The 20,405-nt window shown below is 46.4% G+C and overlaps 1 protein-coding gene across 1 annotated transcript in view; it reads left to right on the top strand.

Moving 5' to 3' along the window:
* LOC139753816 (uncharacterized) overlaps positions 1-18,269 on the top strand; it is a 97,815-nt gene extending 79,546 nt beyond the window's left edge. The window contains exons 3-10 of the mRNA XM_071670718.1: positions 4,836-4,937; positions 7,244-7,372; positions 11,712-11,862; positions 12,073-12,245; positions 12,484-14,544; positions 16,043-16,238; positions 17,014-17,107; positions 17,256-18,269. Coding sequence (XP_071526819.1) covers positions 4,836-4,937; positions 7,244-7,372; positions 11,712-11,862; positions 12,073-12,245; positions 12,484-14,544; positions 16,043-16,238; positions 17,014-17,107; positions 17,256-17,291 — 2,942 coding nt within the window. The 3' untranslated portion in view covers positions 17,292-18,269. The remainder of the gene's footprint in view (positions 1-4,835; positions 4,938-7,243; positions 7,373-11,711; positions 11,863-12,072; positions 12,246-12,483; positions 14,545-16,042; positions 16,239-17,013; positions 17,108-17,255) is intronic.
* The last annotated feature ends 2,136 nt before the right edge of the window (positions 18,270-20,405 follow it).

Below are 20,405 nucleotides of genomic sequence, written 5' to 3'. Positions count from 1 at the left end.
TAACAATTCTGTCAGTGTGGTCGGGAGGACTAGGGTATCAACGAAGGAAGGTTCAAACCTTTTACAAACAGATTTAAATTACGATACGTCACGGTATCTGATGTTGAGGACTCCCGAGATTTTAAAGTTATTATCACAGAGCATGAGGTAAATGCTTCTGGTGTAGTATGCAAAGATTGTAAGGTTAAGTAACGAACAAAATGTGTAATGTTGGAAGATGTGGTGATCTGTGCACTGAGGTCTGACCAGGACACTCCATCTCTCAAAGGATGATATTGGATGCCACAATAAACCCTCCAACAGTGGTATAATTAAACTGAAAAATGAGCTGGAGGACATGTTCCCTTATCATCTTCCAATAACTCTTCGCCTCTGCTGATTTTAGGATTCGGTGAAAATGTTACGAAGAGATTTATGGATACATAAATTAAGAATTATGTAATAGAATATGTAGGAGCTCCCCTGACAGTCCTCCCCTGTCCTTACATTTATGCAGCGATCTCCTCCCCACCACCACCAGGCACCCGCCTTCATGATGAAATTGTCAGCAGTCATGTCTGTTACCCCAGACGGTCAGGCAGCCGCATTCCAGAGAAGTGAAAGTTTCCAGTGTGTGTGTGTGTGTGTGTGTGTGTGTGTGTGTGTGTGGTATTCTCGGCAGCGTGGTGGTGGTGTATGACCTGCCCGTGACCAAGACGACGACGAACACACTCTCTCTCTCTCTCTCTCTCTCTCTCTCTCTCTCTCTCTCTCTCTCTCTCTCTCTCTCTCTCAGCAGCAGCAGTGATTTGATGTGCTGGGCTCCAGGCCCCTCACTGGTCCCTCTTCCATAGCTTGGGTGACCTCCACTGTCAACCACCCTGTGTCGTCTGGGTCATAAATCGTAGTAGAAACTCGAGGGTGTGACCGTAGATAACTTTGTCTTAGACCATCATGTCCCATGTTATCTTTCCTCCCTATGTCTTGTTCGTTGTTATCTTTGTCAGTTCGTCATTAAGAGTCACACACAATCAGGTCATGTCAGGTCCCATCAAACGCATCCTGCTGTATGCATTATACAGTTAGCTTTTCCTCGTCATCTATAGAACTGAATGCAACTAGATCCCTAACTCCAGTTTGAGTTACGCCACTTATACGAATGTTTTACTAGGGACACACAATATCCCTAACGCCAGTTTGAGTTACGCCACTTATAAAAAGGTTTAAGCAGGGACGCACAATATCCCTAACTGCAGTGTAAGTAACGCCTCTTATAAAGAGGTTTAACCACGGACGCACAATATCCTAACTCCAGTTTGAGTTACGCCACTTACAAAAAAGGTTTAACTAGGGACGCACAATATCCCTAACTCCAGTTTGAGTTACGCCACTTACAAAAAAGGTTTAACTAGGGACGCACAATATCCCTAACTCCAGTTTGAGTTACGCCACTTACAAAAAAGGTTTAACCAGGGACGCACAATATCCCTAACTCCAGTTTGAGTTACTCCACTTACAAAAAAGGTTTAACCGGGACTTGACCCGGTTCATGAATGAACAAACCACCCCCTTTGGACATGGAACTGTACACAGATGTGTTTGGTATTCAACAAACAATATTTCCATCCACTCTTTCACTGGCGTTTGTGCTGCACTGCAGGCGACACAGGGGTTCCAGGAAACACCCTTTAAGCACTGCAGCTTGTGGTTGGCCTCAAGGTCAGACCTCCTCCTTGTATAATGCAGTAGGTTCTCGGTCAGGGGACTCCTACCTTATATTATGCTTCCTCTCCTCTGGGAGAAGGGGCGAGTCATCCCAGAACAAATGGTTAATCCCTAGTCGTAAGAACAACAGTAATGTTAAGCTCTTAATTAAACTTGAGGTTAACTCTGGTCTGCGTGCGGATGAAGGCTTTCACAAGCATAGATTGGGAGTGTGTAATAACAGGCTGGACATATGGAATCCAAGACCGTGATCGAGTGCAGATGTAATCGAGGTTGTGGTAAATAGACTTACGACCCCGAGTTGTGGAGCAGTCTCCCAGCAAGCGGGTGTTACGAGTTGCGCAAATGTGTATCCTTGAAGTGTTTAACCATTAGCGCAACCTGCAACAAACATGTAATCATGCAGTGCAGGCGTCATGCAGGTGTAATGATGCAATGCAGGTGTGATCCAGCACGGATTTAAGCTATGAGCTCTGCAGGTGTGATATGGTAACCATTATAACAGTCATTGGACGACCCTGCTCAGCACCCCGAGCTGTGTGGGGGAGAAGAGGACCTTCCCCGAAGACTACCACTACAGGTAGACTCCACGTCATCCTTAAGATAGAAAACGCACTCCTCCAAGCCACGAAGTTGAGGACGGTCACGTCAACCTTGATACCTTTTTACTCAAAACTTTAAAAAAAAGTAACAGTTTATTGTAGACCAAGTATTTCCATGCAAAAAAAAAAAGTTTATTGTAGCCTAAGTATTTCCCCGCAAAAACAGTTTATTATAGGCCAAGTATTTCCCCGTAAAAACAGTTTATTGGAAGCGAATATTGTTCCCGCAAAAACAGTTTACTGGAGGCTAAGTATTTCCCGGCAAAAACAGTTAATTGGAAGCGAAGAATTTCCCTACAAAAACAGTTTATTGGAGGCTAAGTGTTTCCCCGCAAACTGACGGCACAGGTACGCAACGCACGAAGATTTATGGGAACGTATCCGGGCAGATTATAGTACGGTATCTAGTTAATTTATGGTAACCTACCTTTGTAATTTATGGTAGTTTACCCGAGTAATTTACAGTAGCCTGCCTAAGTGATTATAGTAGCCAAATGGGTAATTTGTGGTTGCCTATCCGAGGAATTTATGGTAGTCTACCTGGGTGACTGATGGTAGTTTACCACAGTGATCTACTTGGGTAATTTATGATGACTTACCTGGGTAATTTCTCGTGATTTACTTGGATAATTTAAGGTCACTTACCTGTGTTATTTACAGTGATCTTCGTGGGTAAATTTGGGTGACCTACCTTGGTAATCTGAAATAAAACAATGAAAATGGATGTTTTTATTTAGTTTTTATGAAGCGTTAATTTAATTATTACTTATTGCATATGAAATACACTAAACAATGGAAACCCACTTGAATTAAAGAAAAAACCGATAATCTAATTCAATTAGAATTTCAAACTATGGACATTGATGAATTAGAAAAGGTCTCTATTTGTTCTCAAGCAAATCATCTGTTGCTTAATCAGATGCAAATAACTACACATGGTAAGGAAGTGGTACTTAAGCAGCAAGCAAGTAAATAATAAAGAGGTAACAAAAAGTGGTAAAGCTCAAGGGGAAATTCCAGTTTAGTTCTGAACTGTTCGAGTTTATTATATGGAGTCTTGTCGCTTCGAAATATGGCGAAAATTGGGATGATAACTTTCCACGAAGTATATGTGGCTGACGATGAAAATATACATCTTATGCCTACCTAACTATAGCCCAGGAATGAAAATATTTTCGTGTAAGAGAACTTATAATTGGAACTGCATACACGAGAACAGCTTGGTGCCTTAACTTATAAAACTTTGGCCTATTTCATATACTTGATTGCTCTTCCCTATTCGAGTTCGGCAACTGGTTACACTCGAGAAGTTTGTTCTCCCTGTTCTGACCCTTAGTGTGCTTCTATTTTTGATGTATAGAATTCCCAGCATGGAAAAATATAAGAGTTGGTGCTCACTTAAAGAAGACTGTTGGAGAGGAAGCAATCCTTTCCTCAGCATAGAAATCAGTCACCACCAGACCCACTGACGTACGTCTTTCTTTTTTCCCGCCTCTGTGTAGGAGTTGGTGAATCTGTCAGTCCTGGGGTCAGCATTTGTTTAAGGGATCCTCTTCATCATTCCCTCCCCCCTGATGAAGCCAGCACTGGAGAGGGAGAGGTAGCCCGTGTTTGTTCCAGTGACCCAAGGTGGATGTTATTTTCGTTGTACCTTCGTCTTGGTGTTGCTGTTGGCTAACCACCTCTGTACTTTAGATGACTTCGGTAGACAGCAAACTTACCACATGGTACACACTGATGGCGTCGCTTCCAGAGAGAGTCGTGGTTTAAGATACATCACTATGAATATTCAATACACGTGGCCAATAATTTATTCATCACAGCTTGGGAAAGCCTGCTATAAATCAGAGTTCCTTTTGAATCCGATTCCAGTATATCTGGACGTTTTACATTCACAGGCGGAGGCAGATGTATGGGTGGAAAATATACTGACAGGAGCGAAGGGGTGCTGAAAGGTTCTCTGTTCATTTCGTATATTTTTGAATATTTAAAAGTCTTAGAATTATTGGAAATTGGGAAAAATTACTTTTCAAAGTCTTAGAATTATTGGAAACTGGGGAAAAAATTACATTATTATATTTAGGTGTAGAATTTTATGCTCATATACATATATTCTACTACTTGGGAGGCTAATGAGGACAGTCATTGAGGACAATGTCTGGATATTGGCACTCCTGGGGAAACTCAAAAGCCCAGGAGTGCAAACTGTGTACTGGCACAACTGTGATGCTTTACCCCAGCCCAAGGCAGTACCCAAGGATGAGCAGCAAGAAGAGTTGCACGCTATTCGCCCTGGCAAAGTGATCGAACTCAGGCCAGTGGATTAGATGTCACTAACGGTAACCACCACAGTGCAAAAACAAGTAAATTTCCATAAAATTTCAAGACAGGTTTTTGTGATTTTTTTTCAGGTACTATGCAGAAAAACCCGGGCGGGTTGTTTGGTTTCGGAATTATTTTTTTCTGTACTGGAATTTTCTGTCGGAGTCTAACATTGTAGTATTACAGGCAGTGTGTTTATCTTTCCAGATGTGTTGCAGCTGCAGCTGTACCGTGACAGTCGTGATCGGGCCAAGGGGGCAGCCACCAAGGCCTCCTTGGCGCTACAGAACGTCCTGGCTTTAGAGACAGGTGAGTCCCATCTGACCCTTGACCTCTCCTCCTGCCTCTAATGCTGGCAGCTTGACCTCCCACCTGACCTCTCCTAGGAACACTACTTCCCATCCTTACCATAATAGATAAATAAATAAATATATATATATATATATATATATATATATATATATATATATATATATATATATATATATATATATATATTTTTTTTTTTATACTATTCGCCATTTCCCGCGATAGCGAGGTAGCGTTAAGAACAGAGGACTGGGCCTTTGAGGGAATACCCTCACCTGGCCCCCTTCTCTGTTCCTTCTTTTGGAAAATCAAAAAAAAAAAAAAAAAAAAAAAAAAAAAAAAAAAAAAAAAAGAATATATGTATATGAGCATAAAATTCTACACCTAAGTATAATAATGTAATTTTTTCCCCTATTTCCAATAAATCCAAGACTTTGAAAAGTAATATATATATATATATATATATATATATATATATATATATATATATATATATATATATATATATATATCCAGTTCTGGATTTATTTTGACTAATGGTAGGACACCATCGCTTACTTTGTTTCGTATGTCGCTTATTAAATAGTGTATGCTGGAGTAGCATGTTCCAGCGAGAATTAAGAGATGCCAGTTACATCATAACTTTCACCCTAACACAGTCCTCTGTAACTCTTAGAATTTGTAGTGTGTACAAGCGCACAGTTGCACACAATAATATTTTGATAAACGACTGTGAATTGCAGCGTGAGGTTCTGTGTCAGGTAAACTGAAGCGTTTTGTTTCGGAGTTAAAAAGTTGAGTGATTTTTTTTTCAAGCTAAGCTGGAGTTACGTTTCTGAGTTCAGCCGTGCTTATACAGAGTTCAGCTGAAGTGACGTTTCTTGATTTAGACTGATGTGATCCGTCTCTCATGTTAAGGTTGAAAAGATCCCCACCTCCTGGATAATGGTGGAATGTTGTCTTGGGCGCAACATACGTCGAGGTACTTCCCATCCTCGTTGAGGTGAGCTGCCCGGGGGAAGGGACAGTTACTCCGAATTAAACCGAAATTGTCCCGCCTCCCTCAAGAGTTGAGCCGGGTGGTATAATCCTCCGTCGTCAGAATGAATTGAAGAGGGATGGCTGCTGTTGGTGTTCCCGCCACCACGCACCTCCCGCGGGAGTTGGACAGTAGTACGATGTTCTTTCTTCCGTCTCGCGAGAAGCAAACAGGGAAAACTTGAAGATCCATCACAGACAGCCTCGCCACCGCCGGAGTTTCGACAATAAAACTTTACTTGGGCACAATGTGTTGCTTTAATGTTTAAACTTGACTCCGGTACCTGTATTGTGTGGGTAAAATTCGAATCTAGGGAACGGGAGAGTTTGGATGAAATACCCACCAAGGGAAACGTTATTGCAGTTGATGTTTCAGCTTTGACTAGAAGGAATTCTGTTAGTAATTCATATCTGGGGATTTCCCTGAAGATGGGCAGATCATGCGTGTTTCAAGGGATGTTTGAAGTGTTCCTAAAATAACACCGATACTGAATGCGAAGCTTGCGTTTAAGCTTCATTTACCTGGGGCTGGGGTACCAGAGCTTAATTACACGGCTCTACCCATCCCATCCTCACTCCGCCACCATTACCCAGACATTACCACTCCAACACCACTACAGTATTACCAGTACCACCACCAACACCACATAGTTCGATCACTACCTTACCCACCCACCCCTTATTACAGTAGCACCCTACCACCACAACCCTCCACACCCACCTTCACCACCCATCCAGATGCACCACCACCTTCACTCCCACACCGTCACTTTCCCGCCCACACCACGTCTCCCTCCTCTTCCTCCTTGCTGCTGTACTGTCACCGACCACTCCAGGCGATATCTGTTTTCAGCATTACGGACGGTCCATTTCCCCCCTTCCCCCCCTCCCACAGGAACCTAAAGCTGAGTCGTCCCTTCCCCTTAGACGTACCAGAGACTTGCCAGTTGTAAGGGAGGAGGGGATGGGTTCTACTGCCCAGTGGACCATCTACGTTGTTGCCCGTTGGTGGATCGTCCAGCCCAGGGAGAGGACAGAGGGACGTTGCCCGAGGGAGGGAGGGAAGAACACCATCAGGCAAAGAAAGGTCTTCATGCATTAGTAGCCATACGTGCACAGGAAATTATCATTGGTAGTAAAAATCTTCATATTTCGCGATTATCGGTGGAGCGAAGAGAAATTAAAGCTATACTATGTTTATAGCGAACTTGATATTCGCTTGACATATACTAGGTTATATTACGTAAATGTTTGTTGTTGTATTGCAGGGTTCACACTGGACAAGGAAAGCCACACGCTGGGTCTGCTGTGTAAGGACGTGACGCTGGTGATCGCCTTCGACACCAGGGAACGACTCTTGCAGTGGCAGGTCAAGATGACCAGCACGCTGGGCGAAGGTTAGTGCCGCTACCGCCCTATCTTTACCCTTTCCACCTTCCATTCCTTCCTTTACTCTTCCCACACTCCCTTCCTTCCTCACTGCTATCGTCCCCTCAAACACCGGGTCACAACTAAGTATCCAACCACCCAAACATTCCACGAGACCCTTACTCCCAAACCATTTATTATACCAGTGCAAGTTGTCAGTGTTTCCTCTGTTGCAAATGTTCAGTAAAAGCCACTAGAACCACCTATAGTAGCTCCTTAGTGGTTGTAAAATCACATCATCAGCAACGAAAATGTGGTAGAAGAGTATCCTCAGCGACAGCATGTCTCCCCCCGTATACCACATCGCTCCAACTCGTTCTAGCCAGTACACGTTTCTCATTACCTTATGCCTCGGGGCCTTCTTCCTAAGGGTGTCTTCATCACTCTCTACTTCAGTATACTTGGTCTGCCCCTCCACCTTGCTCCTGAAAGGGAACTTGTCATTCTCTCTTTTCACTCATCCTCTCCATATGTCCGAATTATTTCACCACGCCCTGGTTGGCCACCTCAGTGCATCCATCCTTTTCCATTCCAGGCCTAGGAATCTCATCAGTCTTTCTATACACCTTCACAGTGAACTGTGCATATATTTTATCGATTTATCCGTATCTAGTTCACTGTGAAATACGAAATGTTTCCACTTATGGTTTTGTCGTTTGCTACTTTATGCTGTACAGTCATGGTATTTGAATTTATGCAATACAGTCTTTCTCTAAACCATTACTGGCATTCGTGAGCAAACGTTTGACCTCCAGATAACTTAAAAAGTAATATTTTATTCAATGATTTTGCTAAGTGTACGAAGGATAAATGTTTTTTTTAATAGATTTTTTTTCATATGTGATCGTAGTTCCGCGTTAGCAAGTTAGCGCCCGGAACATAAAAAAGAAAGGCCACATTCATTCACATTCATTCTCTAGCTGTCATGTGTAATGCGCCGAAACCACAGCTTCCTATCCACAACCAGGCCCCAAAGCCTTTTCCATGATTTGTCCTGGACACTTCACGCGCCCTGGTTCAGTCTACTGACAAAGTCGACCGCTGTGTATATATATATATATATATATATATATATATATATATATATATATATATATATATATACAATACAGTCTCGCTTGCATATACTCGGCACTCGCTTTTTTCCAATAGCACTAAAGCCCCTCTCAACTATACCACACTATCACTAACAATCAACCCTCAAAAAAGAAAGGAAAAAATAAAGACATCTTTGCCAAACACGTCTTGAACCTATACTCTCACAGACTCCCCTTCCCCAGCAAACACGACACTTGACAAAATATGTACACGCCGTAAAGACCCGACAAGCAATAAAGAACAGCCTTCCCAGGCGAGTCACCCTCCACTCCACCAGATATATACCCATCAAACTACGCTCCCTTAACATGTGCGAGTTACATTTTCTCGTTTGTGTTCCCCAACATTACGAACATCGGTTCAGCGTATCACAAGATCTCTCATATCCCAAAAATGTAACAGTGTTAACCCTTGAACACTTTTACTCACTTACTGCTCGTGGTTAGCTTCTAAGCGCTGCGCAAACCCCTCAAAATGAAACAGCAATCCTTGAACTTATAAAATCACGGACCATCAGGCTGCCTCACCCTTCTAGATAATTACGAAAATGAAAAATGGAATGAATGGAGACAAAAGACTTCCCTGATGAATAATCACACACCGTTCTGCAGGAAACTGAAATCGAAGCAAATACTGTAAAACAGGCTATAAACATTTCTCGTATAATTCACACTTCGAAAAAGAAATGCTGAAATCTATTGACTGGTTCGAAAAAGAAATGATGAAATCTAACGACTGGTTGAACTGCAGCTGCGGGTACACAAACTGGTGTTACCAGCGAACAAGGCAGACAACATGGGAGGAAGTCGTTCAAAGACCCGAAGCAACTTTTAAGACCATGCGACACCTGCGAGGTACTTAAATATAACAGCAAAGAAGAGGCGAGGCAGAATGGAAAGGGACGTAAATAGAACAGAAGCCAACAGGCTACAGTAACAGAGTGTTGAGCCACTGAGGAAGTGACACCATGTCTTCCTTCCCTCCCTCCCTCCCTCCACCCACCAGGCAAGCACAGGACGATCATCACCACTACGAGGTCTAAATATCAGACCACCGCTCTACCCTGGACAATAACGTACAGTAATGCTCGCTCTACGCAGTAATTTACTGATCATTCAACGTCAGCTGTGTTAAGAAACGAGGAAATGACAGGTGGAAGATAGGTCTGGGAACTACCTGCAATCTGAAAATACCAGCAAACTGTGGGTTTCCTTGCGTGGCCTGAGCGAGTGATGTAAGAAGTGTTAACGTACGAAATAAAGGCATCTTCCTACTTCTCTGAGCATATATTTCTGTTAAGTAAATAGAATAGATAAGGTTTTTGGTCATCTGGCAGTTTTGTACCTGGCATCAGTATCTCCTGTCACATTTAACGAGAAGCAGACCCAGTGCACACAACTGTGGAAAGCCCAGTTCAGGGAGGAGACTTGTTACCCTCTTGCCCTCCCGGGCAATTTCAGCATGTGAGAAGTTTTACTCAGTAATAGAGTCGAAGAAAGTTTAAGTGGCCCACATGTCCTGTCGAAACATACAGTGGCCGAAGTTCGCCTTCCACTTACTGGCGTGTTTGCTCCCGTGTCGTCGGTGTTTAAAAAGGAATGTCTTGTGTATGTTGCCAGTGGTGAAATGCGTGGAAAACGGTAAATATCGCTTCGTGCAATGAAACATCATCCTCGTGGTCAAACTGTTTCTTGAAGTTATGAAGTCATACAAAGGTGGGGTCAATGATACTGGTGTGTGTATCCGGTGGCCATGGTCTCGTGTGTGTGTGTTTAGTCTTTTCTTCCAGGATAATCTGTATGAAATGTAAGGGTATAAAGAGGGTAAAGCAGCGGTTAATGACAGACACATTTCCTGTGTTTCGGTGAGGCAGAGAATCCCAGCGAGTCAGAGAGAGACGTAGACGGGTTAGGGCTCAATAACAGGAGTGCGCCGTATCCACCACTCACCTGCCCACAAGTTGCTTTCCTTTCACACTTATTACATCAGCTTAAAGCTCGAATTAGTTATACTGTTGCGTCTGGTCTTTCCCCTTGGTTCTTTGGCCGAAACTGCTTAGTTCTTTAGCGTAAACAACGTGTTGTCTCTTTCGTATACCGTATGATGTCATTTCTCTGTTCATTGTTCACAGGGCTGTGGGTTTCTGACTTCCGGCCTTTCAGTTGGGAATCGAAGCCAAGAACTTTAGAGTATATCATTCTTGAATTAACATGAAATAACTTATCCATGAGCGTGTTGCCTTTCTTTATGCATGTTAAAGTGCCTCGACCTCCCTGTGATGAGAGGATGTTCTTATATCAGTGGAGTGCAGGTGAATGGGACGACCTGGCGAGTTCGGAAGGTGATGGGAGGACCTGGTGAATGCATGAGGTGGTGAGAGGGACCTAAAGCTCAGCGTTTGGCATGTGCCTCTTTTGGTCGATGTTGAGAGGAGTTTGCAATCGTCTCTTCATCAACTGCTGATGAATGATGAATCTCGCATTCGTACTTGATGCCCATGACAGTTTTTCAACTTGAAATAGTTTTCCAACCAATCAAAAAGTGTTTGGTGAATACAGTTGCGAGGAGACGCCCTTAAAGTTAACAGTTATGTACAACCAGTTTTAAAACTGGTCTTCGTGGTAGGCTCGGCCGTCGTGACTCTCATGTCACATCACTTTGCTAATCTCGAACGTTAGCATCGACCTCTTGAACACGACGTTACGATACGGGGTGTGATGGCCTAGACTTTGACACGAACCTAAAGGGTCAAGTGAAACGCCGAGCCATCGTACATAAGGGATGTCCCGTTGTGTCCAAAAGGTTGTACCATCGTCCCGTACTCCTTAGTAGTTCAGTGCTGGGATCGGGTAATGACTATACACACTCCTAATACTGAGTGACCCTCGGAAAAGGCAGAGCATGAATTCCTTGGCGATAGGTGTAATATAAGACGGAGGGTAACTCTCAGCTTTGGAACTCAACGGAGATCGACGGTCTTATGCTCTGCTGTTGCGAGCTTAAAGAGACGAGACGTCTTACTTCGCCTGTGCGTTCCCTGATTTCACACCCCTTGTGTGTCCGGCTTGAACCACATACTGATAACCCAGCACTACTACATGATCACTTTCACCAAATAACGTAGCATACTTGATGTTTCCCACTTCCATGTTGTTGTCATGTGTTTCCTCTTGTCACACTGAGCGACCGACTGTGTTCCTCCCCCACCAGAGCAACAGTTCCTGGTGCAGGTGCTGCAGGTGCCGCCCCGGTCCAGGGTGGCAGCGGGCCCCGCGCGGTTCCACGTGCGTGACCACCGCTTCTGCCTGACCAATGGCACTCCTCCGCGCCTCCTGGCCGCCTGGTCCACACACGACCTAAGGTAATTCTAGACTCTCATCACTTCCCTTTCTAGTACCTAATTCCAGCGAATTTTAGGGTATCCATAACAGTTTAGGTATATTGACTCAAAATATTACTTTTACAATGTGGTAACTTAAGCTAATATACTTTAGGAATACATTAGTGGCGTGATATCGTACGGCAGTCGGCCTACAGTCAACCCAGCTGTTCATCATTCCTTATGTTGTAGACGGTACGGTGTGGTAGACGGCCGCGTGGTGTGGGAGGGTGGATCCAGGTGCGGCCGGTGGGCGGGCGTGCACGTCGCTCTGTCCGATGCCCCACACGCCCTCACCCACGCCATCGACCAGGCCGCCCGAGGCCTCCTGGCCCTACCCAGAAACAGACCAGCCACCGCCACAGGTAAGGACAATAATGCATTTTTTTTTTCTAGTAGCGTGACACCAGTCACCTTATATTTTTTTCCTCTGTGTTCAGATGTTTGTATCCTCTTGCTGATAATTGTGCATTTATTAGACACTAGTGTTTTATCATTAACGTCTACCATCATTAGCAACATGCTGGTGACGGCATCATACTATGCCATGAGACAGTATTGTACAGGCCGCTCCAGTAAGCGTGTCTCGTGTACTTGACACAGGATCACGAGCAGAAAGCCGCTCGGAGGTGTCCTGGCTGCGGGAGGTGAGCGTGATGGACCTGAGTAGCGACACTGTGTCTCTGGCAGCGTCAGAAGCCACAGCGACGGCCACGTCTCCGCGCGACACCATCCCAGACCACAGTGACTCCCATTACACCGACGCCCACTCCGTCGCTTGGCCACCTTGGAGCCGGCGCGCCTCCTGCCAGAGTCAGTCGGTGGTGGGTTGCTCCACAGTCAGCAGCTCGGGGCCACATATGTGCGGACATGATGGAGACGAGAACAACTGGTGGGCATCCACATGGGCGCGGGGGTCGTGGGAGGGCGTAGCTGCTCCTTCGCCTACACCGGAATCTCTCTACGACCACCCGCGCCCTCTAGGTCATATCCACCACCCGGGAGTCCAACCCTGCTGTCTTACCCAGCATCCCCAGAACACCCAGCAGCAACAGCAGCCAGACAGCAGCGGCCACAGCGTCAGCAACCCGCCTCGCGTGGCCCTTAATCCACTTGACAACTACGACGTCCCTCCTCCGCCGAGGATGCCCGCCGCCGTATCTCACTACGACACCCCTCGACGTTTGATCATGTGCGACACTGGAACATCCTTAGCACACGAGACCGCTGGCCAGGCAGGAGAGGCTACCGATAGTATTCCTACTTCGTCAGGTGTGTGGTGCGAGGGTGGCTTGGTGTCCGCCGCACCCAGCTGCGGCCAGGTCCTGGGCTGGGCCGGATCACTGGTGTGTGGCCGCAAAGAAGATGGAGACACTACATCTGAACAACTGCGGGTGGATGGGCAGGGCCGAATGCCGGTGGTGGATGCCAACACCGGCACCATCATGCGACACCCGCCACCAACACCGCCTCACAACAATCAGTCATCGCAGCCACAAGAGACTGTGGCGCTATATGCTGTCGTCAACAAGAGGAAGAAGACGGGCAAGCCTCGAGCACCGACCCCTCCACCAACCCCACCCCCAACACCCCCACCTCGCCGTACAGAAGTCATCCCCAACTCAAACGCTAATTACGCCAACTTGGAGTTTGCTGCCAGTCTTGCGCTTTACGAGAACGTACGGGATCTCAAGACTGCCACAAGTTCCGCACAGGCAGGTGCTCCTGTTTACACCCAACCATCTTCCACGCTCACCACCTGCACTCATCCCGCCGTATGCCAGCCCTGTACGACGACCCTCACCACCAGCAGTAGCAGTAGCAGTTCGGTACCACCACAGTCACAGGGTAGCCCAGCTGCCCCTCACCAATCGCCTACCTCGCCTGCCACACTAGAGTGCGCACCAGCAGCTTCCACAGGCGGCTCGGACGGTGACAGTGAGAACCATTACATGGCCATGACTCCCCGGCTGCCCTCCGACCCACACTACCTCCCCATGGGGCCCACGCTGCCCGCCGCCGCTCTCGTGCCTTGCGAGTCACTCACGGCAGAAAAGGACGAGGCTAAGACCACCACCACTACCCCCGTCAAGGACCGAAGTCGGTCTTTGAGCATCACGGAGAGCCGGTACGGCCGCTCGCAGTCTGTGGCACCCAGTCATCGGACAGTCTCTACAGCGCCCCGACGCTCAACTTCCGCGGATTCCAGGCCTCGAGAGCCTTGGCCATCATCGCCGGCCACCACTCCTACGGCCACGCCAACCCATCGACAGACCATCAGTTCCTCACTGCGAAGACGAGACAATCGCCTCAATTCCGAAGCTGCAACGGACAGTGGGTGTGACCTGCGGCACGACAGTGTGGACACGGACGGTGTGACCGACCACAGTGTGTGCACGGACGTGGAGGTCAGCCCCAGGCCGGACGTAGTCTCCATCACCGCCAGAGACCTGGTGGGAGAGGGAATATGCGTACTACGGCGCTCATCTTCAGTACCTGGCAAGTCTGCGGCCAATCGAGACTCTGCCTCCAGCAGCGACTCCGGCGTGTACGAGTCCCCGAGGGCTGTAGATCGGTTGCTAACCTCCCATTGTCTCCATGCCTCTTTACCCCGCTCTCGACGACCCCACCACCCCACCAGCAACACTGCCACCACACACACAGGTAAGTTTCGCATTTTTGTGCTCACTATAGTGTCACCAATAACCAGGTTCGGAGAGAGGGAAGATGATTTAATCAAGCAATTAGTCTTCTGTTTGTTTATTGGCTTTTGCCCGTCTGTTCGTTTTCGTAAGCTATCCATCTTGTAGGCTTTACAGAGGATTCGTAAGCTTTGGGTGTGTGAGGGGAGAAGCCAAATCACGCATCCTGCATCAACATGTGCCAGTGAACGAAACTTTAATTTCCATTCTTTATAGCTTTTCTAAATCTGGTTGGATTTTGACGAGACTTGACGAGGTTGATAGTTTCACGAATCCTCTGTTCATATTGGAAGCTAGTGGCAAAAGCTGTCGAGGCCAAATTATGTTGTTAGTCCTGCAGTTTTATTTCCCAGTCATATGCTGTACTAGATCATGGCCTATTTTGAAAGAACGAAGTCATTCGTTACCAATACTGAAGTAGTAACTCTGGTATGAAGATGAAACAGAATCCTGCTTGTATTCATATGTCGTTTGTTGGTATAATCCTCAACTCAGTTCTATAATCCTGCCTTGTGTCAAGTTCCCTATATCATGTGACCTCTTGTAATGCTTTTGCGCTGCCGCTTACAGGATGAGCATGGGAGTCACCGGCACCAATCACTCCCTCGCTGTGGTGCCATATTAGTTTTGTACATGAAGCCTGAACGTTTCAGTGTGGTATAATTGCCTTAAGTTGTCCCTGTTAGTTAGGGTGCAACTAGTAGTTTGTTGTGGTTGTCTTTGGGGGTCACAGTGATGGTTTATGGTTGTTCAGTTGACTTTTGACAAAAACTATTTTTCTTAAGAAGGTTTTGTAAATCACGTGAAAGGTTTCAACATTGAACACGTCTTCTGGATTGGCTAAGCTTCTGCTGTGTTGTGGATGATGGGTTCGTTAGTTCTGGATGCTGTACAGAGTCCCTTTTTTTTTTGTAACTATGGGTTTAGCATTGCAGATTTAATCAGTAGGTGTGTAGCAGTTAATGGTACGAGGCTGGTATGGGGAATTTTGCATAAAAGTCTACTTGGGCTTAGCGAAGCTAATTTCAACATAAAGACGCTGCCCAGATTAACGGAACGGTAGAAGGGGCTCGCAGACGAAGTTCGGACACAAAATGCTGGCTCATTAATATGTATCGTGTGGATTTTATAGATACATTCCTTTTTCTTTAGAATACATGGGAAGGATAGATTATAAGAGATAAGATGGTTGGTAATGGTGCTTTCTGTTGCCTGCGTCTTAGAATCGTGGTTAAAAACTGGATTGTAAAGCAGAAGGCACCTCTCCATCCACCTCTCCCTCCGTCTCAACTGCCGGCAGGTAGTATAGAGGGAACATACTGCCGCGGAAATTTTGTCGGAAAGTAATGACAGGAAGTGGTTTCCTACTAGGTCTGACGAGGGCTGCCACAGAGACTGGTCAGATGACGGGCCGCCGTCCCCATATTGGAGTTAATGCCGTTGGATGTGTGTTATTACAGGTGTGGCTGCGTCGTGCCAGGAGCTCGGAGGCGTGGGCGGTGTGAGCGGCGGTGGTGGCGGCGGCGGCGGCGGAGGGAGCAGCAGCGGCAGCGGCAGCGGTGATGCCAAGTCCACCTCGTCCGGGGCCTCCGACATGAGCGACTACCTCGATACCCTCAGTCTGTCCTCCTCACACTCATCCTCCGACCACGACCGGTGAGTAGATTTCTATGTCTACACGGGGCGAGGGAGCACCCATCTCCCTGACGAGTTGATGGTGGAAAACTCTGAGAGGATGGCGCTCAAATTTCCATATCAAAATGGACCTCCGTGTTTGTAGCGGTTCGCGTTGCCGAGCTGTGGGTCGACTTCGCATGGGTTTGAATCCTGGTGGCGGCAGCTAGTCCCCCTCCCCAAGGGGCAGGTCGATAAAATGGGTACCTGGCTTAGGCTAAAGTATATAGTTAGCGTTGATGAGATGATGGTCCTAATGGGGGAAATCAGTTGCCTGTGTCGTCTAAGCTTAAAAAAAAAAGTTGAGATAAAAATGTACCTAACTGTATCACAGATCTTGATATACACAAGTTGAAAATACTGTATTACTTTACTTGGAACTGCACATGTTATTGGTAATTGAAAAGTTGCATTAAGAAGCGAAAAATGGACTTATTACTTCGGCACTAGATACTTGAGGATCAGGGAGGCTTCAGATTTCTAGATTCTTTCACCTCCAATATTTTCTTGTTTACTCCACCCCAGTTACATCTTTCTTGCTTTCCCTTCTTCAGTATTTTATCTTCTCTTGCCTTAGTGGGAGGGGAAGCAAATAGGAGACACGAAAGTGAAAAGGAACGAAAAGGATGATGGTAAGTTCGGGAGCGGTTCCTGTATTCTCGCATCCCTTCCTTCTCTAGACTTACTTGCCCTTCACTACTTTCCATCTTCCATTAACTAATTCCCCGAATTTATATCATTCTCCCTTCCTCCCCAGGCTTCTGGCTCGGTCGTCCGTCAACACACTACGACCTCGCTCAGGACGAGAATACACCAGACTGGATCGTCATGGCCTTTGCCAAGAGACGAAGGTAACTCTCTATCTGAAATGATCTCAGTCGACAGCAGTGGTCATTAGCGGCTACTTCTCTGCCCCACTGTCTTTAAAACAAACCTTGTGTATTCGTTAACCTTAAGATGTTTATTGGCGGATAACTGAGCCACCGTGTTGTGTTGCAGACACTGCCAGTGCTGGGTGAGGCGCCGCCGCACTGAGCTGCTGCTGCTGTTGCTGCCCAAGGTGCTGATGGACCTGGAGCTCTTCGGCCCAGGGGCTGCCACGGTACACTGCCATGGTACATACCACCACTCCAGGCCACGGTGCTGACGAGACTGGAGCTCCTCTGCACCACCACTACTCCGCCGGGCCACGGTGCTGATGGACCTGGGCTTCCGGCACAGGGGGTTGTCGCTCTGTCATGGTACGGCATCACTTCGGCCGACGGTGTCGACTGGAAGGCTCCAGTTCTCCAATAAGTTTCATCTGGTTTCTTCCAAGGCTTTGCCACGCCCCTACGGTGTTCATAGGAGGATTAATTACGCAATATTTTATCCATTCCCTTCCGTTTTGCTTTTAGTTTTTGTTATAATCGATATATTTTTTTTTTGTTGAATGTACAAAGCTTTGTGATATGTTATTTAGTGTTTCTAGTGCGGGGGAGCAGCGACCAGTATCTGTGACTGGAGCTTCTAGTCAAGAGGGCCGGTGACGGGCAAGCCGCAGAGTGGGTGTCGCCACTGCCTGCCTGCCTGCCCACACGCTCTCCTGCGGTGTGTCAGGGGCGTGTGTGCACGGGCAAGGCCGTGGGAGGGGGATACCCATGCCCAAAGTACCCATAAGGTGCCCTTAGTAATAGATGTGTGGGAGTGGGAGCGCCTGCGGATAACGAAACGTGACAAGATATCGGAGATAAGACAAAACACCTGGTCAAGCAGAGGACGTCTGGAGGAACAAGACCCAAGAGTTGCTGTGGCTTTCGGACCAATGCACGAGATCCTTCGTGTGATGGTTCGGCTCACCAGTGTTCATCAAGGTGGAGTAACGACCACCGACACTGTGGCCACAGGTAACCTGCAATCAGACCTACTGACGTCATATGAGTAAAATTGTGCTCAGCGTTTCCCACTGAGTAATATATATATTGAGTGCAGACTGGCAGATGATTTGTATGTATTTAATAAAATATTTTTACATTTTTGTGTATCTTTATCCCTCTCATTGGTTAATTCATACACACTCGAAAGCTGATAACATCAGAAGTGAATGTATACAAATTTTTAGGTAAACTTATGTCAACGAAGCCCTTTACCTGCACTTCTCACCAACCATATAAGTAACATGTTACTTTATGGGTGGTGTTAGTGGTGTGTAAATTCAGTTTTCAGTCGTCCAAAAGAGAAGGTATTACTCTGTAAAATAAAATTCTCTGTGGCTTTGGATGGTTGTCTACAATGTCTCTAATAAAATGTACGAGTCTTTTTGTCCAATATTCAGAAGACAAGGTTTTCCACAAAAGTCATCTCCAGTTGCTGATAACCTGTCTTTGACAAGGCAGGTAAATATTACATAATCATTTACTGCACGATTTAATAACATCTGCTTATACGTGGAATCAAGACACCATGGTTGTGTGAAGCACATTCAGTTCTGTAGTGTGGTTGTGTAAAGCACAGCGTGTAATGCAGTGTGTGGTCATCCCGAGCAGGATGACCAAAATATTTCGATTTGGTAAACATCGTGGTGAACCACACACAGACTCGGTCCCTCAGTCCTCCAACGTCACTAAAAGTTCGAAAGAAAGTTGTCGGGGAGAAAATAAACTGTCAAAGGAAACTTCCCTCAAACTGTGTGTGTGTGTGTGTGTGTGTGTGTGTGTGTGGAGTGAGGAGGTTAACTGTCAAAGGAAACTTCCCTTATACTGTGTGTGTGTGTGTGTGTGTGTGTGGAGTGAGGAGGTTAGCTGACAAGTGTGAGGAAGGGGACCTGACTGCCAAAGACATGGGAAGGGAAAGGGGGAAAACCTGCTGAGAGATAAGTCGAAGTCGAGCAGGGAGAGTCCACACCTACTGAAACGCAGGAGACGAGGCCCAGCTGAGGGACGTGCCTTACCTTCAGCTAGAACACAGTCCTCTATTTATTTTGAGGTTGATGGAGGCAAAAAATGGTGTAAGAGGGTACACAGAGCACAAGTTGGAAGGAATGACGTGGAGACTGTAAACAGCCTATATATGCTGATGATTCGGTGGTGTTGGGGGAAGGTGTAGAGAACTACAGGTGACGGATTTTTCAGTGTTTAGAAAAAGACTTTGAAGGCAAACGTCTGTAAGTTGATGCTTTCTGTAAGGAAGGACAATGACAGCGGAAGACTTTGCAATAACATACAGTATGAATGAATGTGGCGAGCCGAATTGTTGTTTAGGGATGGGTGGTGAAATAGTGGAAGATGTAAGGGAATTAAAGTATATGGGTTAAGCACTATGAGAATATGGCACGGAGGAGAAGTAATGGGGACGGCTTGCCCAAGGGAGAAAGGTTACTGGATCACTGAAAAGGTTTCTTAAAAAAAAGAAAAACAAATGAGAATCCCCCTCCCAAAAAAGATAGTTTGGGCGGCTGAGGGACGGCATAGTATAGCCAACCCTATCCCAAGGGTGGGAAACAGAAGTGCAACAGAAAAGACAGTTCTAGGATTCAAGACTCCCGATACAAGTTATCAAAGGGGGAGTTGTAGGTGGAAGCGAGCACACACACGTGGAATGTCAGGGACAGGGAAGAACATAGGGAGTGGTGTCACGAAATGGAATTCATTTCAGTTTAGTCGGGTGGAAAGGATGTGAGGCGATATACTGATAAGGGAAATAATTAGGAAGCGAAGAGGAAAGAAAAAGAGAAGAGAGAAGACAGCTGGTATCCTAGGAAGAAAAAAGTGTGAGAGTATACTGGGGAATGGATCCGGAAAGGCGTAAGGGGGATGGAGGCAGTTAGGGAGGCGTGTTTGGATAAGGCAGACTGGAGGCTTTTCTGCCGTAACCGTCACTCCCAGTGGGAGGCGTCCGTAGGGAACGAGGCGACGAAGATAAATAGAAAGAACGTCAGTGTGTTTCTAAGGACACCCAGATATGCTCAGTCGGGAGAAAATACTCAAACACACCGTGGGAGGACAGGTGGCCCTACTTTATACCAACGTTTGGGATGGAGGAGAGCGAGACCTAAATTTGCTTTTGGGGAGAATGTAGTCTGTCCTGGGAGGTGTGGAGGATCAGATCTCAAGTTTGATATGGTAGGAGAAACTCAATCTCCTCTGGGTAGAGGGAGAGGAGTACCTACCT

Source organism: Panulirus ornatus, chromosome 2 (genome assembly GCF_036320965.1).
Source record: "Panulirus ornatus isolate Po-2019 chromosome 2, ASM3632096v1, whole genome shotgun sequence".
Taxonomy (NCBI): Eukaryota; Metazoa; Arthropoda; class Malacostraca; order Decapoda; family Palinuridae; genus Panulirus; species Panulirus ornatus.
This window is presented reverse-complemented; position numbering and strand designations above follow the sequence as displayed.